The 23,667-nt window shown below is 42.1% G+C and overlaps 1 protein-coding gene and 1 long non-coding RNA gene across 2 annotated transcripts in view; both read left to right on the forward strand.

Annotated features, from left to right (window-relative positions):
* LOC116586290 overlaps positions 1-21,861 on the forward strand; it is a 32,026-nt gene extending 10,165 nt beyond the window's left edge. The window contains exon 3 of the long non-coding RNA XR_004283968.1: positions 21,564-21,861. This is a non-coding gene — a long non-coding RNA (uncharacterized LOC116586290). The remainder of the gene's footprint in view (positions 1-21,563) is intronic.
* Positions 2,214-4,810, forward strand: LOC116586289 (zinc finger protein Aiolos-like). Its single transcript, XM_032336077.1, is given in 2 exon segments — positions 2,214-2,746; positions 2,915-4,810. Coding segments are annotated over 2 exon segments (1,362 nt in total). The 5' UTR covers positions 2,214-2,322; the 3' UTR covers positions 3,853-4,810.
* Positions 21,862-23,667: the final 1,806 nt, after the last annotated feature.

Below are 23,667 nucleotides of genomic sequence, written 5' to 3' on the forward strand. Positions count from 1 at the left end.
TATCCACATAGATCACTGCTCCCAGCACATATGAGTGAACAATGCTATCCTGTCATGACTGACAGAAAAAGTAAAATGAAAGTTAAATGACATGTCATGCTTTCTCACATGAGAAACCTATTTTGTGGAAAGTAGCCACAAACAAATAATGTGGATGTTCATACCAGACCAGGGATAATTTAGAAACAAAAAGTATGTCCAGTTACATGAAGCTTACAGTGATAGCCCTCCAAGTAATTCACAGAGAAGCATTTTTTCTTTTTTTTAGATTTTTTTATTTGACAGAGAGAGATCACAAGCAGGCAGAGAGGCAGGCAGAGAGAGAGAGAGGGAAGCAGGCTCCCTGCTGAGCAGAGAGCCCAATGTGGGACTTGATCCCAGGACCCCGAGATCATGACCTGAGCCAAAGGCAGCAGCTTAACCCACTGAGCCACCCAGGCACCCCACAAAGAAGCATTTTTTAAATAATTTTTTTTTTTTAAAGATTTTATTTATTTATTTGACAGAGAGAAATCACAAGTAGGCAGAGAGGCAGGCAGAGAGAGAGAGAGAGGAGGAAGCAGGCTCCCTGCTGAGCAGAGAGCCTGATGCGGGACTCGATCCCAGGAACCTGAGATCATGACCTGAGCCGAAGGCAGCAGCTTAACCACTGAGCCACCCAGGCGCCCAAGAAGCATTTTTTAAATTATCATTTTTTATAGAGCTGTATTTTTTAAATAACTTTAAAAATATTTCACCAAAATGATTATTTCACAAAATTTCTGGAATTCTGAAAATTGAGCAGAGCTTCCTCTAATTCCCCTTCTCCCTCTCTGAGCCACCACCATCAGTCCGCACTCAACTCTGGCTCCACTGGCCCGGCATGAGTCTGCAAAACCCACCATTTTGGTGCTCACCCTGTTGGCCTCTGGACAGAATCACTCTGGTCTGTTCTTAGGTCATTTTGCCACAAACAAGTACGTCCCTGTCTGAAGCTCACTGGTCCTTTTGTGTGCCTTTTGTGTGCCTAAGACCTACTTTCACATCCTCTATATGCCAACAGCAAATGGACTCCACATTGCAACCTAAACCCTACCCAAACCCATAAAAATAAGTGGCCATCCAAGCCCCTACAAGCATCAATTTATTAAATGGGTGCACGAAACCAACATGAGAATAAATCAGCCTGGGTGCTGTCAGTGAACTCAGCTTTCCATATAAAATTCTTCACACACTGGCCAAATGTAAGCCCACTCCTAGCCCCCACCAACGTGTATATTTAAAATCATCCCACAGAGGACCTCTTCTTCCATACAATGCACCTCAGAGATTTGGATGATTCACCCACAGCCTGTACGATCCTGGAGATCAGCTGATAGAATAGCAATGGTGGGCACTGAGGGGCCAATGAAATGCAGAAACTATAGGACGCAGGGTATAGTATTATTTATCAGTAACAAGTAAGTCACATTATCTCAATCTGACACTCATCTAAGAATTCTATGAAGTTGTCTGGTTCTGGAGGGGGCGGGAAATCTCAAAAAAAAAAAAATGAGAGAGAGTAAGAACTATAGGAAAATGAGAAATGTTTTGTTATCATGGAAGTCGGAAAAAAATTTTTCCTATACTTAGTGAAGGAGAATACCCACCAATACAAAAAAAAATTATGTGAGGTGAAAGGCAAATTCAACTAAGTCCAAATGTTACACTATATTCAAGGTATCCAATAAACTCTAATTTTTAAATACTAACATAGGTCTGCAATTTTTAAAAGAGAAAATCAGCCTCTCCTTGCCATTATGAAATGACTATTAAATGCACCTCAGAGATCTGGATGATTCACCCACAGCCTGAACGATCCTGGAGATCAGCTGATAGAATAGCAATGGTGGACTACCTAAGGGACACCTGGCTGGCTCAGTTGGTAGAGATGCAACTCTTGATCTTAGGGTTGTGAGTTCCAAGTCCCAGGCTGGAAATAAAAATTACTTCAAAATTTTAAAAAAAAATTAATATTTTATTTATTTATTTGCGAGAGAGAGAGAGAGAGATTGAGAACACAGGGAGAGGAAGAAGCAGGCTCCCCCCTGAGTAGGGAGCCTGAGGTGGGGCTCAATCCCAGGACCCCAAGATCATGACCTGAGCCAAAGACAGATGCTTAACCAACTGAGTCACCCATGTGCCCCCAAAAGTAAAAAATAAAAATCTTTTAAAAATTTAAAAAATAGGGGAATCTCCCGCCAGCTGCGCGCTGCGTCCCGGCGACGGCAGGAGCACGTGGAGCGGCCGGGGAGCCAGAGCGCAACTCCAATCCAATCCAGCCCAGCCCAGCCCGGCGGCGAGATGGAAGATACAAAACCAAATGTGGAACTGAAAAGCACTCAGGAACAGTCTGTGTCCACAGAAGACCCAGTGATTTTGAATGACTATGATTTAACCAAACCACATGAAACAGAAAATGTGGACAGTGCAGAAGGCCCAACCAATGAAGATGAAGATCTAGGAGATGATTGCATGAAAGTGAAAGATGAATACACTGAAAGGGATGAGAATATTTTAAAGCCAGAGCCCATGGGAAATGTGGAAGAGACTGAAATTCCATACAGCTATTCAAGAGAATATAATGAATATGAAAACATTAAGTTGGAAAGACATGTTGTCTCATATGATAGTAGCAGACCAGCCAGTGGCAAGATGAACTGCGATGTGTGTGGATTATCCTGCATTAGCTTCAATGTCTTAATGGTTCATAAGCGGAGCCATACTGGTGAACGCCCATTCCAGTGTAATCAGTGTGGGGCATCTTTTACTCAGAAAGGTAACCTCCTCCGCCACATTAAACTGCACACAGGGGAAAAACCTTTTAAGTGTCACCTCTGCAACTATGCATGCCAGAGAAGAGACGCACTCACAGGTCACCTTAGGACGCATTCTGTTGAGAAACCCTATAAATGTGAGTTTTGTGGAAGGAGTTACAAGCAGAGAAGTTCCCTCGAGGAGCATAAGGAGCGCTGCCGTACATTTCTTCAGAACACGGACCTGGGTGAGACTGCAAGTGCGGAGGCAAGACACATCAAAGCAGAGATGGGAAGTGAAAGAGCTCTCGTTCTGGACAGATTAGCAAGCAATGTGGCAAAACGAAAAAGCTCAATGCCTCAGAAATTCATTGGTGAGAAGCGTCACTGCTTTGACGTCAACTATAATCCTAGCTATATGTACGAGAAAGAGAGTGAGATAATCCAGACCCGGATGATGGACCAAGCCATCAATAATGCCATCAGCTACCTTGGTGCTGAAGCCCTGCGCCCCTTGGTCCAGACCCCACCTGCTCCCACCTCAGAGATGGTTCCAGTAATTAGCAGTATGTATCCCATAGCCCTCACCTGTGCCAAAATGTCCAACGGTGCCCCCCAAGACCTAGAAAAGAAGAATATCCACCTGCCAGAGAAGAGCTTGCCCTCTGAAAGAGGCCTCTCCCCCAACAATAGTGGCCATGACTCCACGGACACTGACAGCAACCACGAAGAACGCCAGAATCACATCTACCAGCAAAATCACATGGTCCCCGCTAGGGCCCACAATGGGATACCACTTCTGAAGGAGGTCCCCCGCTCTTATGAACTCCTCAAGCCCCCACCCATCTGCCCGAGAGACTCCATCAAAGTGATCAGCAAAGAAGGGGAGGTGATGGATGTGTATCGGTGTGACCACTGTTGAGTCCTCTTCCTGGATTACGTGATGTTCACTATTCACATGGGTTGCCACGGCTTTCGTGACCCTTTTGAGTGTAACATGTGCGGATATCGAAGCCATGATCAGTATGAGTTCTCATCTCACATAGCCAGAGGAGAGCACAGAGCCATGCTAAAGTGAACATCTGGTCCCAGAGATGATTTATGCCTGAGCATTCAACATAATTTGTAAAAACCGACACCCCACCTAACAAGCTATTCTCCAAACAAACTCAGTTCCAAACCCCTTTCCATACCACTTTTAGTGTCCAAAGGGTCAAGTTCACATGGAAAACAGAGAAATGCTGTCTTCATTCAGAAATTGTTTGCTTTTATATCATGTTATCATTTTTGTGAGACCTTTGTTTTCTCATCGGGGACTTGAGTTTTTATGACATTTAAAAGCCATTGAAGTATTTGGTCATTACCTTTTGCAGCAATAGAACAAGCAGTCCTTGGAGTTTGTTGCCAGTCAAAAGAGTCCCCCAGCTGTGCTGCATGAGACATTCTTTCTGAGATACAGTGCCATATGTGGAAAAGTCATACATCCAGGTCCATAAGAAGAGCTCACCAGCTAACTTCGGTGGGAAGACATGCCCTTCTGCACTTAACAGAGGCTGAAAGTCTAGGATATAATCTCCTCATCCCTAATTAGAGTCTAATAGTAAGGAAAAGAACAGTGATAAAATAAGTATCTGTTACCAGTTCCTGAAGACCCCAGTCTCCAAGCAGCAGACCCATTTCTTATCACACAAGGAAAAAAAAAAAAAAAAATCAAGTTATTCGATGATACTTCTGCTTCTAGCCTCCCATACCAATTTAAAAACTGCTTTGGGTTAAACCAGTCCTGTATAAGAGAAATTCTATACCAGAAGAACTAATGGTTTTAAACATAGACTATCATTGAAACTTCACAAAGTTGTCTGTTAAGGCATCCATTTCCTGTCGTCGAAATTGGCAGAACTGGACTCTGAGGGGGAAATAGTTCAGCAGCAGGAGGAGAGGGGCAGCTCTGTGAACGTTCTTGGTCTCCTTCATGGAGCATTAGTATACAGACCTAAGGCACAATTGCCGATAATTTTTTTTTTTTTGACAGAAAATAGACAATCCAAAAAGCATGACTTAGTCTCCCCTTTCCCACAGGAGAGGAATGAGGGACAGATATCATGAGTATTGTCTGGTTCAGTGTTAAGCTTCCTGAAGAAGTGAAGAGAGGCGTACCCCTGCTAACAGGTTCTCCTTCATCAAGGCGGATAAGGTTTTCTCCCTGTTTTAAGCTGCTGTATGCCAGGAAGATTCCGGAAAGTCTGCTCTTGGTTCTGCAGATCTATTGGCCAGCTTTGTCATTAATTATGAGAGATATGCTATCAAGGAAAAGTGCAGGGATAATTGTAAAATTAGTACTGCAGTAGAGGTCCCAAAATCTGTTTGCAAATTCCATATTGGCTGCTAATTAGCTATATGACTTTGGGCAAATCACTAAACTCTTTTTTTTTTTTTTTTTTTTTATTTATTTTTTATTTCCAGCATAACAGTATTCATTATTTTTGCACCACACCCCGTGCTCCATGCAATCCGTGCCCTCTATAATACCCACCACCTGGTACCCCAACCTCCCACCCCCCGTCCCTTCAAAACCCTCAGATTGTTTTTCAGAGTCCATAGTCTCTCATGGTTCACCTCCCCTTCCAATTTCCCCCAACTCCCTTCTCCACTCTAAGTCCCCATGTCCTCCATGCTATTTGTTATGCTCCACAAATAAGTGAAACCATATGATAATTGACTCTCTCTGCTTGACTTATTTCACTCAGCATAATCTCTTCCAGTCCCGTCCATGTTGCTACAAAAGTTGGGTATTCATCCTTTCTGATGGAGGCATAATACTCTATCCCCAGGGGTACAGGTCTGTGAATCACCAGGTTTACACACTTCATAGCACTCACCAAAGCACATACCCTCCCCAATGTCCATAATCCCACCCCCTTCTCCCAAACCCCCTCCCCCCAGCAACCCTCAGTTTGTTTTGTGAGATTAAAAGTCACTTATGGTTTGTCTCCCTCCCAATCCCATCTTGTTTCCTTTATTCTTCTCCTACCCACTTAAGCCCCCATGTTGCATCACCACTTCCTCATATCAAGGAGATCATATGATAGTTGTCTTTCTCTGCTTGACTTATTTCGCTAAGCATGATACGCTCTAGTTCCATCCATGTTGTCGCAAATGGCAAGATTTCATTTCTTTTGATGGCTGCATAGTATTCCATTGTGTATATATACCACATCTTCTTGATCCATTCATCTGTTGATGGACATCTAGGTTCTTTCCATAGTTTGGCTATTGTGGACATTGCTGCTATAAACATTCGGGTGCACGTGCCCCTTTGGATCACTACGTTTGTATCTTTAGGGTAAATACCCAATAGTGCAATTGCTGGGTCATAGGGCAGTTCTATTTTCAACATTTTGAGGAACCTCCATGCTGTTTTCCAGAGTGGCTGCACCAGCTTGCATTCCCACCAACAGTGTAGGAGGGTTCCCCTTTCTCCGCATCCTCGCCAGCATCTGTCATTTCCTGACTTGTTGATTTTAGCCATTCTGACTGGTGTGAGGTGATATCTCATTGTGGTTTTGATTTGTATTTCCCTGATGCCGAGTGATATGGAGCACTTTTTCATGTGTCTGTTGGCCATCTGGATGTCTTCTTTGCAGAAATGTCTGTTCATGTCCTCTGCCCATTTCTTGATTGGATTATTTGGTCTTTGGGTGTTGAGTTTGCTAAGTTCTTTATAGATTCTGGACACTAGTCCTTTATCTGATATGTCATTTGCAAATATCTTCTCCCATTCTGTCAGTTGTCTTTTGATTTTGTTAACCGTTTCCTTTGCTGTGCAAAAGCTTTTGATCTTGATGAAATCCCAATAGTTCATTTTTGCCCTTGCTTCCCTTGCCTTTTGCGTTGTTCCTAGGAAGATGTTGCTGCGGTTGAGGTCAAAGAGGTTGCTGCCTGTGTTCTCCTCAAGGATTTTGATGGATTCCTTTCGCACATTGAGGTCCTTCATCCATTTTGAGTCTATTTTTGTGTGTGGTGTAAGGAAATGGTCCAATTTCATTTTTCTGCATGTGGCTGTCCAATTTTCCCAGCACCATTTATTGAAGAGGCTGTCTTTTTGCCATTGGACATTCTTTCCTGCTTTGTCGAAGATTAGTTGACCATAGAGTTGAGGGTCTATTTCTGGGCTCTCTATTCTGTTCCATTGATCTATGTGTCTGTTTTTGTGCCAGTACCATGCTGTCTTGATGACGACAGCTTTGTAATAGAGCTTGAAGTCCGGAATTGTGATGCCACCAACGTTGGCTTTCTTTTTCAATATCCCTTTGGCTATTCGAGGTCTTTTCTGGTTCCATATAAATTTTAGCATTATTTGTTCCATTTCTTTGAAAAAGATGGATGGTACTTTGATAGGAATTGCATTAAATGTGTAGATTGCTTTAGGTAGCATAGACATTTTCACAATATTTATTCTTCCTATCCAGGAGCATGGAACATTTTTCCATTTCTTTGTGTCTTCCTCAATTTCTTTCATGAGTACTTTATAGTTTTCTGAGTATAGATTCTGTGTCTCTTTGGTTAGGTTTATTCCTAGGTATCTTATGGTTTTGGGTGCAATTGTAAATGGGATTGACTCCTTAATTTCTCTTTCTTCTGTCTTGCTGTTGGTGTAGAGAAATGCAACTGATTTCTGTGCATTGATTTTATATCCTGACACTTTACTGAATTCCTGTATAAGTTCTAGCAGTTTTGGAGTGGAGTCTTTTGGGTTTTCCACATATAGTATCATATCATCTGCGAAGAGTGATAATTTGACTTCTTCTTTGCCGATTTGGATGCCTTTAATTTCCTTTTGTTGTCTGATTGCTGAGGCTAGGACTTCTAGTACTATGTTGAATAGCAGTGGTGATAATGGACATCCCTGCCGTGTTCCTGACCTTAGCGGAAAAGCTTTCAGGTTTTCTCCATTGAGAATGATATTTGCGGTGGGTTTTTCATAGATGGCTTTGATGATATTGAGGTATGTGCCCTCTATCCCTACACTTTGAAGAGTTTTGATCAGGAAGGGATGCTGTACTTTGTCAAATGCTTTTTCAGCATCTATTGAGAGTATCATATGGTTCTTGTTCTTTCTTTTATTGATGTGTTGTATCACATTGACTGATTTGCGGATGTTGAACCAACCTTGCAGCCCTGGAATAAATCCCACTTGGTCGTGGTGAATAATCTTTTTAATGTACTGTTGAATCCTATTGGCTAGTATTTTGTTGAGTATTTTCGCATCTGTGTTCATCAAGGATATCGGTCTATAGCTCTCTTTTTTGGTGGGATCCTTGTCTGGTTTTGGGATCAAGGTGATGCTGGCCTCATAAAATGAGTTTGGAAGTTTTCCTTCCATTTCTATTTTTTGGAACAGTTTCAGGAGAATAGGAATTAGTTCTTCTTTAAATGTTTGGTAGAATTCCCCCGGGAAGCCGTCTGGCCCTGGGCTTTTGTTTGTTTGGAGATTTTTAATGACTGTTTCAATCTCCTTACTGGTTATGGGTCTGTTCAGGCTTTCTATTTCTTCCTGGTTCAGTTGTGGTAGTTTATATGTTTCTAGGAATGCATCCATTTCTTCCAGATTGTCAAATTTATTGGCGTAGAGTTGCTCATAGTATGTTCTTATAATAGTTTGTATTTCTTTGGTGTTAGTTGTGATCTCTCCTCTTTCATTCATGATTTTATTTATTTGGGTCCTTTCTCTTTTCTTTTTGATAAGTCGGGCCAGGGGTTTATCAATTTTATTAATTCTTTCAAAGAACCAGCTCCTAGTTTCGTTGATTTGTTCTATTGTTTTTTTGGTTTCTATTTCATTGATTTCTGCTCTGATCTTTATGATTTCTCTTCTCCTGCTGGGCTTAGGGTTTCTTTCTTGTTCTTTCTCTAGCTCCTTTAAGTGTAGGGTTAGGTTGTGTACCTGAGATCTTTCTTGTTTCTTGAGAAAGGCTTGTACCGCTATATATTTTCCTCTCAGGACTGCCTTTGTTGTGTCCCACAGATTTTGAACCGTTGTATTTTCATTATCATTTGTTTCCATGATTTTTTTCAATTCTTCTTTAATTTCCCGGTTGACCCATTCATTCTTTAGAAGGATGCTGTTTAGTCTCCATGTATTTGGGTTCTTTCCAAACTTCCTTTTGTGGTTGAGTTCTAGCTTTAGAGCATTGTGGTCTGAAAATATGCAGGGAATGATCCCAATCTTTTGATACCGGTTGAGTCCTGATTTAGGACCGAGGATGTGATCTATTCTGGAGAATGTTCCATGTGCACTAGAGAAGAATGTGTATTCTGTTGCTTTGGGATGAAATATTCTGAATATATCTGTGATGTCCATCTGGTCCAGTGTGTCGTTTAAGGCCTTTATTTCCTTGCTGATCTTTTGCTTGGATGATCTGTCCATTTCAGTGAGGGGAGTGTTAAAGTCCCCTACTATTATTGTATTATTGTTGATGTGTTTCTTTGATTTTGTTATTAATTGGTTTATATAGTTGGCTGCTCCCACGTTGGGGGCATAGATATTTAAAATTGTTAGATCTTCTTGTTGGACAGACCCTTTGAGTATGATATAGTGTCCTTCCTCATCTCTTATTATAGTCTTTGGCTTAAAATCTAATTGATCTGATATAAGGATTGCCACTCCTGCTTTCTTCTGATGTCCATTAGCATGGTAAATTCTTTTCCACCCCCTCACTTTAAATCTGGAGGTGTCTTCGGGCTTAAAATGAGTTTCTTGGAGGCAACATATAGATGGGTTTTGTTTTTTTATCCATTCTGATACCCTGTGTCTTTTGACAGGGGCATTTAGCCCATTAACATTCAGGGTAACTATTGAGAGATATGAATTTAGTGCCATTGTATTGCCTGTAAGTTGACTGTTACTGTATATGGTCTCTGTTCCTTTCTGATCTACCACTTGTAGGCTCTCTCTTTGCTTAGAGGACCCCTTTCAATATTTCCTGTAGAGCTGGTTTGGTATTTGCAAATTCTTTCAGTTTTTGTTTGTCCTGGAAGCTTTTAATCTCTCCTTCTATTTTCAATGATAGCCTAGCTGGATATAGTATTCTTGGCTGCATGTTTTTCTCGTTTAGTGCTCTGAAAATATCATGCCAGCTCTTTCTGGCCTGCCAGGTCTCTGTGGATAAGTCAGCTGCCAATCTAATATTTTTACCATTGTATGTTACAGACTTCTTTTCCCGGGCTGCTTTCAGGATTTTCTCTTTGTCACTGAGACTTGTAAATTTTACTATTAGGTGACGGGGTGTGGGCCTATTCCTATTGATTTTGAGGGGCGTTCTCTGAACCTCCTGAATTTTGATGCTCGTTCCCTTTGCCATATTGGGGAAATTCTCCCCAATAATTCTCTCCAGTATACCTTCTGCTCCCCTCTCTCTTTCTTCTTCTTCTGGAATCCCAATTATTCTAATGTTGTTTCGTCTTATGGTGTCACTTATCTCTCGAATTCTCCCCTCGTGGTCCAGTAGCTGTTTGTCCCTCTTTTGCTCAGCTTCTTTATTCTCTGTCATTTGGTCTTCTATATCACTAATTCTTTCTTCTGCCTCATTTATCCTAGCAGTGAGAGCCTCCATTTTTGATTGCACTTCATTAATAGCTTTTTTTATTTCAACTTGGTTAGATTTTAGTTCTTTTATTTCTCCAGAAAGGGCTTTTATATCTCTCGAGAGGGTTTCTCTAATATCTTCCATGCCTTTTTCGAGCCCGGCTAGAACCTTGAGAATTGTCATTCTGAACTCTAGATCTGACATATTACCAATGTCTGTATTGATTAGGTCCCTAGCCTTTGGTACTGCCTCTTGTTCTTTTTTTTGTGTTGAATTTTTCCGTCTTGTCATTTTGTCCAGATAAGAGTATATGAAGGGGCAAGTAAAATACTAAAAGGGTGGCAACAACCCCAGGAAAAAATGCTTTAACCAAATTAGAAGAGATCCAAAATCGTGAGGCGGGGAGAAAGGGGATAAAAAGAGGTTCAAAAAGGAAGAAAGAAAAAAAAAAGAAAAAAAAAGAAAAAAGAAAAGAAAAGAATTAAAAAATAAAAAAAAAGGAAAACACCTTTCAGAAAGTGGTTGTTTTTCTGTTTCCAGAATTGCTGTTCTTCTTTTCTTCGATCTGCCGATGGATTTTCAGGTGTTTGCAATCTTTAGATAAGCTATCTAGCTGATCTCCGGCTAGCTGAAGCAGTCTCAGCCAGCTACTTCTCCGCCATCTTGACTCCTCCCCCAAATCACTAAACTCTTAAAACTAAGTTTAACAATAAAGAATTGGGCTTAAATGCTTAAAAAAAAAAATTTAAAAAATAGGCACTTGTAGGTCGCCAAATTATGACCCTGCTCCCAGAATCTTCCCCACATGTGTTGGGTCCTGCCCTGAATTCAGCCCCATGAGTACAGCCACACAAAACATCAATCCCAACTCTTCTGCTGTTCCCTCCTTACCATCGCAAATTGCCCCAACCCCTGCTTGCCATTTCTGTCTCTTGCTTCTCCTATTTCAAAAGCAGAAAGGTCTCTTTCCTTTCCAAACTGCTTCTTCCTAAGCTCCCACACATAATTTTGGTTGTATCAGTCCCTTGCCTCTTCAGTCTACCATTCTGTACCTAAATACTCCCTTCTGAATATCACCAAATGGTGCTTGCGTCTCCCATTACCCTAACACTCCCATTTACTCCTCCGGAGCACCATGCTCTAGCAGCCTCTTTTCTGTTCTGTACATCAGCGCCAAACTTTCAAATGAACAGTGGGATCCTCGATGTGGCAGGCTTGGGTCTCATTGGCCTTGGACTCCTCACCACGCTAGCACAGTAATGTCCCTCGATATATTTGAGGACCAGATGACTGAGCCAATCGTCTGTTTGTAGTGGTGATAACAATCACACCATAGCTTCACACCACCTGCGATTGAGTCTAGTCATAGGAGAAAGTGAGGTGGCCTTGTCTTGCAGGCTGAGCCAATCTTGGAATTAGACTGATATATTCGTTGCAAGGGAGTTACAGGTGCGACACTGCCCATTTAAGCGTGACAATGATTCACGTCAAATGAACTGTCACTGCTATTTCCAATCCTCCTTCCAATCTGATATCACAGCTACTGCTTAGTCACCAGGACAGCAAGCTCCTTTGCGTCAAAACCACCCTCCTCAAAAATACCCCTGCGCTTCCACCCCTGGTACTCTATCCATTCTATCACATTACACTTTCCTCCACCAAGATTCAGCTCTAGCATCCGATCCGCAATGCTATCTGGCCTACAAAGCTTCATTCCATTCTCCTTCAAAATAACTGTGGCATATTTTCAATGGAAACCGGAATACATCACACATGGTTAAAAATAATTCAAGCAAACAAAAGCTCTGAATGAAGTTCTGAATGAAACATCTCCTTCACAAGACCATAGTTCCTTGGCTGAGGAGCTTCTCAGTCTCCTAAAGGGCAGCCATTACATCATTTTTTGAAATACCCTTCCAGAAGTCTTCCCTCTCCTGGAAATACACACAAAATATATAATAACTTTTTTAGAGGAACAGAAGAACACAATGGACACTCTTGTACAACTTGATTTTTGTTCTTAGCACATTCAGGAACTTGTAAATCTAAGTTAATACATGCGAAGCCCTTAGAACGGTTCCTGGCCCACAGCAAGGGCTAAGTAACTTTCAGGTGGAGTGTATCAGAGGCCATCCCAGCACTCGAGTTTCTACCATTAGACCCCAGAAGCATACAAATAAAGGCTGGGGGTTTCACTGGACAAGAGCTCCGGGGTGCTCTTCCCCCCCTCACATCCAGAGGGGATGTGAGGCAGAGGATGTGAGGCAGACTCCCTGCAGACTTGGCTATTACCTCTCCCCTTTGTGTGGCATTTGGGGGAAAAGGCCACCCCGGAGCTCACACTTCCAAACTAAAATCACACCTCCCTCCCACTGATCCCCAAGTCTAAACAATACGCCGAGGAGTAAAAACAAAACACGTTCTTGCACTTTGCCTTGATTACACGGCAAGAAGGATACATTCGGCCAGATACGATTAGCTTTGTGGCATCAGCTCCCTGAAAATTCTGCCCGAGCTGGCTCAGCTCTGCACTAGGTCCCAGAATGTTTCTAGAAGGTAAGCTGCAGTAACCTTGCCTCAGGCTCCGGTCCCAACCCTTCCTGTGTCCCCTAATAAGAGCAGAACACACAGGAGGTGTGAAATCAGATGTGACTCCAGCGAGGACAAGGTCATGTGTTCCGCTGGCTTTGGGAGATGACCGCAGAGTCCCCGTCAGTCCTCACGAGCAGTTTTCAGGTCAGAGAACTTGGGAAGCTCTGACGAAGGCGCCAGTTTTCGCCATTTTCAGCTCCCTCACCTCAGGCCCGCAGCACTTCCGGCTCATTTGCATACCTGATGAGCCTTTCAGGGCCCAGGATCTTTCCGCAGCCTACCCAGAATGCACCTTGCCAGCCTGGGCACTGGGTTGGGGAGGGGCAGGGGCCATGGGACCTGGACTGGCAAGAGCTCTGTGAATTTTGGCGTTTGGGGCAGGGGTGGAATTTGGGAGAGCTTGAGACTGCAATTAAAGGGAAGTTGGCAACTTAAACACTGCCCCTTAACAGTTAGTTGAGGGTCCATTAAGTTTAACCCCCCACCCCACCCCGCCCAGACTTCTTTGCAGGTACCTGTACCCCTGTGGGCTCACGGACACATGTGCACACATTAACAGGAACCACTCAGCAACCAAAAACAGAAGGAGAAAGAGAAGGAAAAACAGTGGCATCCTGAGGCTCACAGGGGAAGAAACATGAGAGGCTTGACCCCTTCATGTTACTTTACTGAGAGGCTTATGTGGGGTGAGGGACTGGGTCAAAACAAGGTCTGTCTTAGACACCTGTTCTTGCCACCGACTCTCCCAAACGTTTCCCAAAGCCTTAGAGCACCCGATACACGTACACACATAAGTGCACATACATAGGGAAAATGAGCCTTCTATTTTAACAGCTGCAGCTTCTTAACGGAATGGACTTTCCACTGAGCCTGTCATATAAATAACCCACGGCCTCTGTCAAAGAGAATATTAAAAATATTGAAGTTGAATAAATAGGGCATAATAAATAATTACATAAATAATAAATAAATAGGGCATAGTTTACCTAAAGTGGCACTTGGCCTGGCCACCTGGGTCAATAGAGGTTCAGAGGCTACTGAGTGACCTCAATTGTTCTGGACCAAAACAAAGAGAAACTTTTCTGAGCAAAATAATAATCAGGTCAGCCTCCTAGAGCCTTAGGAGTGAACACAAAACCAAGGGTCAAAAGGACAGGACAGTGTCAGACCAACCTCAAGAGGAAGGCCCAGAATGCATTGTGACAGTGTGTCAAGGCTGGAATGTAGGCTGAGCATTGTGCTGAAGGCAAACTGACCTTGTCCCCTGTGCACAGATGTGAGAGAAAGAGGAGTGGGATGTAAGTTTAGGGAAGGGATCAGACACTCTCCAGGGAAGGATGGATGACAACTCCGCGCAGCTGTCTGGAAAGTTCAGGGCTGTTGAGCTGTTCCAGTGACTTTAGGGAATTAAGATGTTTGGAGTAGGAGTCCCAGACAAAAGTCTGAATTTAGTCTGGCTTCCAGTTGCTCGGACCAAAAACCTTCGTGTCATTCTTGACACACATCTGCTCCATTCCCAACACTCCCGCCAACATCCAGTCTATCAGGAAATTCTATCAGCCTTATTTTCTCAATATATCCATTTCTGCCCATTTCCCACCACGTCTGTGCTATCTATCACCCTGGTGCAAGTCATTATTATTGCTCACCTTGATTACTGAAATAACTTCCCTAGGGTTTGTGTTTCTATCCTTGCTCACCTATATAGTCCACACAGCAGCCAGAGCGATAATTTGGTAAGTGATAAATTACTAAATTCTCCAACTGAAACCAATACTACACTGTATGCTGACTAACTGGAATTTAAATAAAAACTTGGAATTAAGGGGCGGTTGCATGATGTGATAGGCATTAGATGGTATTCACAACTAACAAATCATTGAACACTACACCAAAAGTATGTAATGATGTACTACACGTTGGCTAATCGAATTTCAGCAAAAAAATAAATAAATAAAAACTTGTAGGAAGAAAAATAAATATTTATTTGAGCAGCATAAATAAACAAATAAATAAAATGCAACTCAACTTCTCTGCTGAAAATCCTGTGATAGCTTCCCTTCTCACTTAGAGGAAAACCAAAGTCCTTCCACTGCTTTACAAGGACCTCTAGAGAGTGGACCCATGGCCACGAGGCCATCACCTCCACCTCCTTACAGCCTCACTCACTCAGTGCAGCCACACTGGCCTCCTCATCCACCTGGAACTGACCAGGACCGCTCCTGCCTCACGGACCTGCTCAAATGCAGTTCCTTCTGCCTGGAAATGTCCTCCCCAGATATACTCATGATTCATCCCTTCAGCTCCTTCAGGCTTTTTTTTTTTTTTTTTCCAAATATCAACTTCTCATAAAGCTCTACCCCTTAAACTGTTCTATTTCTTTTGTGCATACAAATTCCTCTTAAAGTGTTCTATTTCTTTTCATATAATTTATCACTTTCTAATGTTATAATAAGCACATTTTCATATATGGAACATATTTATTACACATTACATATTTATTACACTACCTGTCTTTCCCCACACAAAAATGCAAAGTTCCATGAACACAGGTAGTTTTACATAATTTGTTAACTCATGAATTCTTTGAGCCTACTAGATGGTCAAGATATAGATGATTCTCAACACAAATCTTCTAAATAAACGAACAGCCATTTAGGTCAAAAGTCACTGAATGGCTCCTTTGCCAGACCGGGAGCTCCTCTATAAAAAGAAATGTGGCATCCATCCATTCAGGCATGTGATTAGTATTTATTGAGCACCTAATCCATACCAAGCACTATGCTAGAGAGTCTAAAATACAATGGTGAACAAAACATGTACAACTTCTTGCCTTCATGAAACTTACAAATTAGTGCCTAGAGACAGATACTCAACACATAACTGCACAAATGAGATCATTACTACCAACGTAGTGTACCATTAAAATAGTCCAGGAAAAACTTTATGTTTTGTACTAGGTTGGTGGTAGAGGAGGTGGAAAAAGCTAAGCAGATTAAAGATTATTTAGTAAAGAAAATGTAATGGGAGATATAAATGTATTAGGTGGGGTTGGGGAGAATATATAACAAAGGTAAGTCCCAAAGCTCTGGTTTAAGTAACTGAGTGGATGAAAGTGCCCTTTGCTAGAGTAGTGGAGTCAGCTAAATAATGGTCCACCAAAGATATACATGTTCTAATCTCTGAAATTTGTAAATGCTATCTTATCTGGAAAAAAAAGACATTTGCAGGTATGATTAATTTAAGGATCTTAGGACCAGGAAATTATTCTGGATTATCTGGCTGGGCCCTACGTGCACTCACATGTAATCACATGTATCCTTATAACACATGTATTCTTATAAAAGGGAGATCAGAAGATATGCGCGCGCGCACGCACACACACACACACACACACACAAGGCGATATGAAGATGGAACCAAGAGAAATTTGAAGATGCTGGCATTGAAGATGGGAGTGATGGGATCACAAGCCTACTATGATGATTAATTCTATGTGTCCACTTAACTGGCCACAGGATGTCCACACATTTGGTCACACACCATTGTGGTTGTGTCTGTGAGAGTATTTCTGGATAAGATTAACATTTGAATTGCAAGACTGAGTAAAACAGACTGCTTCCCTAATGTGGGTAAGCCTCAACCAATCAACTGAAGACCTGAAGAGAACAAAAATGCTTAGTTAGAGGGAATTCCTCCAGCCTGACTGATTGAACTAAGACATTTGTCTTTTCCTGCCCTCACACTGGAGCTGCCATGCCACCACTGGTCCTCCTCAGTCTCTAGTTTGCAGATCTTGTAACTTCTCACCCTCCATAGTTGTGTATGCCAGTTCCTTGCAAAAAAAACCACACATACATACACTATTGATTTCAGTTCTCTGAAAAACCCTAATTAATACACCAAGGAATGCTGGAAGCCATCAGAAACTGGAAGGATCGAGAAACAGATTCACCTTGATTTCAGCTCAGTGAAACTGATTTTAGATTTCTGGCCTCCGGGACTCTAAGACTATAAATGGATACTACCTTAAGCCAATCTGACTGCAGTCAGTTGTTACAAAAGTCACAGGACACTGACGAAATGGGAATCACTATAAGAGGAGATGTGGGGCAGGAGGGCATCAGGATTAGATTTGGAACATGAAATCTGGGATGCCTATCACACACCTAGGGGAGAGGCAGGTCAAATCAAGATTTGGAATACAGGTATGGAACCGATGGAACGGTCTGAGCAGGTGTATAAACCCCGGAGCCCACAGACTGGAAAGCATCAGAAGCAGAGTAAAAGGAAGGACAGCTGAGTGCCACATCCTGAGGCAGTCTCAACAGTGAGAGGTCGGGAAAGAGGACAGCTTGAGAAAGAAGCAAGAGAGCATGGGGTCTTGGAGACCAACAGAGGTGAGAGTTTTTGAATTACACGGTCCTCAGCTCTGGAGCAGAACCCAGTGTGGAGGAGATTTAAGAGTGAATGGTCGATGAGGCAGGAACAGCCTGTGTGGAAAATTTATCCTTAAAGTATGTTTGGTTTGGAAAGTAAATAAAGAGAGCAGAGAGTTGCCAGGAATTTGGGGCCCTGGGAAGATTTGGGGGGGTCCTTATTTTAAATAGGAGAGTTTAGGGCATCAGGGCATTGTGCTTGGAAAATTACCTGAGAGAACAGAAACAATTGGAAATGCAAATGAAGGTGAGGTTCCTGGCTGAAGCCTGAGAAGGCTGAAGGGGGAAGCACACACAGAGAGCAGGTCTTAATCTGGGCTGTCATCTAGGATTTCCTGGGGATAATTTTAAAATCTTACTGCCTAGCCTGCACCCAAGACAAATGGCATCAGATTTCCTGAGTTAGGACCCAGACATCAGTTGCTGTGCATGCTTCCCAGGTGATTCCAAGAAGTGGACCAGGGGCTTCAGAGCACACCCAGAAATCAAGGCCTTGAGTCCAAGGAGCATCAGGCACAGGTTGGAGGTTTGCTGGGTGTAAGTGAGGGAGTTGCCAACTTCACTGTTATATTTTCAAAATTCAAGACAAGGTCATGTGCTAAGTATGTCCTGAGCATATAATGGAATAAGGGAAGACTGAGAGCCAAAGAAAAGGAAAATAAGATGACTTAGTTCATACTGAGAATGGAAAAGGGAAGATGACCTCTAATTGGGGAAACGTGGCAAGAGCGCTGAAAAGATGACCTGTAATTGGGGAAATGTGGCAAGAGCGCTGCTATAACTTACAGCTATACCATCCATCCATCCATCCGTCCATCCATCCGTCATTTGTCGGAAAGACACCAAACTAGGCAGTAAGGATAAAACATAAGCAAGACAATGTCCTCACAGATTTCACAATTCAGTGAGAAAGTAGACATATACGTAAAGAGAAGATTCAGGAGCTTTACTCCGTCAAAGGGATAGTGGGGACCATAACCCTTATGGGGACAGGAGGCATCTCCTCCCATCACAGTACATGGCACACAGGAGGCCCTCAGCCATGTTCATTGTACTCCCAGAACTTGACTGTTGTGGGGAAAGGGAGGGCATGAAATTGACATGAAATGACAATTCAGCTTTTATTCTCCAGACGTGACAAAAGCAGCTGCAAAACCTAATGACCTTACCAGCAGCATAGTGTCACGTGGCATCTGCAAACAGGAGAAAGTCTCAGAGCTCAGAAGGGGTGCCAATGCAGAAGTCAATGTGGAATTTTCTACTTGGTAATCTCCATGTGAAAATCAGAAAGTGGTCACTAGGTGGCAGGATTAACATTTGCAAAATAACTTGCCAAGTGTAGGAACTAATCAGATACCAGCTGGTGCCCAAAACCAAACTTCCTGGTCGGCCCAGGGAGTTTCCTGTGCCAGTGTGACCAGCAAGGAGAAGAACACTATAAACTGGTTGTTTGGGGTCACTGTTTAATGTAAACTGATTAACCTATGGTTATTTAGTCTCCTGTCTCTTTGGCCTCTAAAACTATGTTGTCGGATAAAGTAGACACTAGTCACATGGACCTCTTTGAGCACCTGAAATGTGACTAGTGCAAATGAGAAACTAATACTTAATTTTATTTTCTTTAATTCATGTAAATATAAAAGCTGATATTCTATTTCAATTATTGGAAAAACTCTCAATTATGCTTGAAACAACTTGGGTATGTCAATCCCAAGTTGAATCCTTTTCAACCATAAATTTTCTGAAATCTAAATACAGACCAAGAATTTCCAAACAAAATGTACTATGAAATTGAGATCTGGTATAAGGGTAAAATATACATCATGAAAAATAAAAGGTAAATATCTCATAAATATTTTACACTGACTGCATATTTTACACTGATTTTTACATTGCATGGAATTAAATATAATATTTTGATATTTGAGATGAAAATGCATTACCAAAACCAACTTCACATAGTATTTATTTTTATTGTAGGTGTCTTAGCCTGCTGTAACAGAATACCATCAACTAACTAGTTTGTTTAAACATCTACTTCTCACAGCTCTGGAGGCTGAAAGTCTAAAATCAAGGTGTGACAGATTCAGTGTCTGGTGAGGATCCTCTTCCTATTTGGAGACAGCTACCTTCTTACTCTATTTTCACTTGGTGCAGAGAGAGATCATCTCTCTTGTCTCCCTTAAAAGGGCACAAATCACATCACAGGCTCCACCCTCACGACCTAATGACTTCTCCAAAGCTCCACCTACAAATGCTATCAAATTGGAAATACAGTCTTTAATACATGAATTTTGAAGAGACATAAACATGCAATCTAAAACAGTGGGCTACAAGAAAATTAAAAATTACTTAGGTGGTTCCCATTGTTTCTCAGAAGGATGTGTCAAGTTTCCTATGCAATAGAGCTTTTGTTAATGTAACATGAGGGACTAGAGAACATAGGTCAGGAAACGGCTAAGGAATGAGGTTGAGCTGGGTGGGGGGCTCCACAGAGCAGTGGGCTGGCATTCCCCTACCTTGACCCACTCTTAAGCATGACGCCCTGACCAAATGGGTGTTTTGTTTTGTTTTGTTTTGTTTTGTTTTGTTTTTGTGTTTGTTTTTTCATTTCTAGCCCAAAGAGACAGAAGATCCAAGTCCTGGGGAGACAAGGTGGCTGGGAAGGGTCTTTCAAAATTCACCCAGAGCTTTTTCTGTATACAGTCCCCCACTTCGAAAGCTAGACCCCTCTCTGTTCTCAGGGCACTGGTCTCAGCTCAGATACTGTCCTAAGAGAGGCTTTTCAAAAGGGGTAGGGGGAGCAGAGAAGAGAGTTCAAAGGTTTCTTCAAAGCATTGGGAAGGGATGCCTGGGTGGCTCAGTTGGTTGGATGACTGCCTTTGGCTCAGGTCATGATCCCAGAGTCCTGGGATCGAGTCCCACATCGGGCTCCCAGTTCCACGGGGAGTCTGCTTCTCTCTCTGACCTTCTCCTCGCTCATGTTCTCTCTCTCTCAAATAAATAAATAAAATCTTTTAAAAAAAAAAAAAAGCATTGGGAAAAGCTGGTTGTTCTGATGGTTTTTTCTCTTCTTCAAACTTTCCTGTCACCTTCCCTCTCCTGTTTTATCTCTAGTGTCAAACTCCTTAGGTTCAAACCCTACACATCCCTGAATGACTGAACAAGTTATTGCGTTTCCTTGTGTTTCTTTACCCAGAAAAGACTACTCAGAGTGTACTAATAAAGATTAAATGAAAAAATATCTGTGAAGTACTTAAAACAGTACCTGGGCATAATAAACACTATGCAGTAGATATTGTTATTTTCTCATAACTTTTTTTTTCAACTTCCTCACGAAGGTGATAAAGAGTTGGCATTCTAAGTCACAATTTAAAAAAAAAACTAACTAAAAAGCAAAAATACTTCCAATCCCAATTTTGCAGCTGAGAGTATAAAGAAAAAAAATAACAAGTCAACAAAAAGTACATCTATTATGCAACTGTGAACCATGGTCAGGCTGGTAGATTTCTAGGTAGAATAGGCCACCTCCTGCCCTGGGAAGAAGCCAGATCCTCAGCTATCCAGATTTCTGCTCCATCTCCTGCAGAAAAAACAGCCTGGTGCTCAATCAGCTTGTGCAGAGCAACCTGTCACAGTTCTTAATGGCGGTGGTAGCTCAGTCATTTGTATTAGCACATTTTGACATGACAGCTGACTTCTCCAGATACTACAAAACTGTACTGCCCCTGCTCAGGCTCTACACCTTCTCAGAAAAACTACAGCTTGGGATAGCTCTAAGACAATTCCAGCACTGACTCTGACATTATTGGCTCATACAAAGCAAACACTGTCATTTATTTGGTTTATTTCTGGCTCCCAAATACTTACCTTGCATACGTTTCAAATCTATAAGTCAGCCTCACTTTACACAGCAGATATGGGCATAGTTAAATTTTGAAAAATCAGGTCATCCAAAAATGCACTAGATTTGGCTACAGTTTAAAGGAGGGTGTCCTGCAGTCACAGATAAACTGAGTCCTTTGTTAAAGGACTAATTTCATGAGTGTAACAAATTTCAAAGTGTTACAAATGGTAGATTTTTTTTTAAATGAATTAAACTATATTTAGAAAGTGAAAAGGAAGTTTTAGAATTTCCTCTTTCTCCTTCCCTTTTTTTTTTTTTTTAATAGACCTTCAATGCGAGGGAACTGCATTCCAAAGAGGAAGACTATGTTAGAACTGAAGCTATAATCACAATTTTTCCCATTCTCAGCCACTGTTGATTGCATCTCCATGTAAAGATTTTTTTTTTTTTCCTCTAACCTTGTTGTTTATTTATGGCTGATCTTATCACAATCTATGTTTATCTAGAAATACAAAATGGATTTTCTCTCTCCTGTTGAAAATCCCAAGACCAGTTCTTGGCTTCCTGTTTTCTTCTCCACAGGTTCCAGGTGCTTGCATCTTATTTTAAAAAGGAAAAGCCTAGGGGCACCTGGGTAGCTCAGTGGGTTAAAGCCTCTGCCTTCAGCTCGGGTCATGATCCCAGGGTCCTGGGATCGAGCCCCACATCAGGCTATCTGCTGGGCAGGGAGCCTGCTTCCTCCTCTCTCTCTCTCTGCCTGCCTCTCTGCCTGCCTCTCGGCCTACTTGTGATCTCTGTCTGTCAAATAAAGTAAATAAAATCTTTAAAAAAAAAAAAAAGAAAAGAAAAAGGAAAAGCCTAAAAAAAAAGGGAAAAGCCTAAAGCTAAATGGGTACCATCTTGGAGGTAAACTGCCTATCGTGTTGGTCAATGTCAGGGCTGGGGGACAGGGTGCATCTCAGGTATTTGGGGCCCTCTACTCCTGACTTCCCTCCAGCCAGGCACAAGCCCCTGGCCAGGCTCAGCAGACCACTGGGTCCCAACCCTGGAAATGGGGGCAGCTCAAGCCTTTTCCTTTGTCACCATGCTGGCTACTGACCTGACCAGGCATCTGGGCAACCCCACAGTGTCTTGGAAGAATGCGGACCTATGGAGAGAAAACACATGGGTGCTGCTTGGGCCTTCCAGAGACAAAGACCAGAAAAAAAAAATTCTGAAGAGCAAGGGATACATGGGGTGCTAGGATGATGAAAAGCCGTAACTGAAGTCGAGGCTCAAAAGTAGAAAGAAGTATAAAAATCCAAGAGGAAGAAAAGTGTGAGAGAAAGATAATTGAAACAAGAACTGAACACCAACAAAACAGACAAACTTTACGAGAAAAAGGTTTTCACAAAGGAAATACAAGAGAAGTGGAGTGGGAGCCAGGCGTGGAAGTAAGGGCTCCTGTACGGGGACATAAAGGAAAAGGACCGAGAGGCAGAGTCCAGGGGAACTGCAGGGCTCTGACTTATTTACTCTCTGTACTGATGAATTCCTGCGATTGTGTTTGGTTTTGTCTGGTTTTGTAGGTCACAGCCCCTGGTAACTTGGTACAAACTTAAAAACATGATTAATTGGAAATGCAAGCTGGTGCAACGTCTCTGGAAAACAGCACGGAGGTTCCTCAAAATGTTGAAAATAGAACTGCCCTATGACCCAGCAATTGCACTATTGGGTATTTACCCTAAAGATACAAATGTAGTGATCCGAAAGGGCACATGCACCCGAATGTTTATAGCATCAATGTCCACAATAGCCAAACTATGGAAAGAACCTAGATGTCCATCAACAGATGAATGGATCAAGAAGAGGTGGTATATATACACAATGGAATACTATGCAGCCATCAAAAGAAATGAAATCTTGCCATTTGCAACAACATGGATGGAACTAGAGCGTATCATGTTTAGCGAAATAAGTCAAGCGGAGAAAGACAACTATCATATGATCTCCCTGATATGAGGTCGTGGTGATGCAACATGGGTGGTTAAGGGGATAGGAGAAGAATAAATGAAACAAGATGGGATTGGGAGGGAGACAAACCATAAGTGACTCTTAATCTCACAAAACAAACTGAGGGTTGCTGGGGGGAGGGGGATTGGGAGAAGGGGGGTGGGATTATGGATATTGGGGAGGGTATATGCTTTGGTGAGTGCTGTGAAGTGTGTAAACCGGGCGATTCACAGACCTGTACCCCTGGGGATAAAAATATATATGTTTTTTAAAAATAAAAAATTAAAAAAATAAAAAAAAAACATGATTATTTTTCAGCATTTTGAAATAAAGCACTCCCAATGCAAATTGTTCCGGGATAGCAAATCTTCCCCCAAAACCAAAAACCTTCAATATGTTCCAACTATACAGAATCTAAGAGAGACCTACTTGGAGTA

The sequence above is a fragment of the Mustela erminea genome, chromosome 3 (assembly GCF_009829155.1).
Source record: "Mustela erminea isolate mMusErm1 chromosome 3, mMusErm1.Pri, whole genome shotgun sequence".
NCBI lineage: Eukaryota > Metazoa > Chordata > Mammalia > Carnivora > Mustelidae > Mustela > Mustela erminea.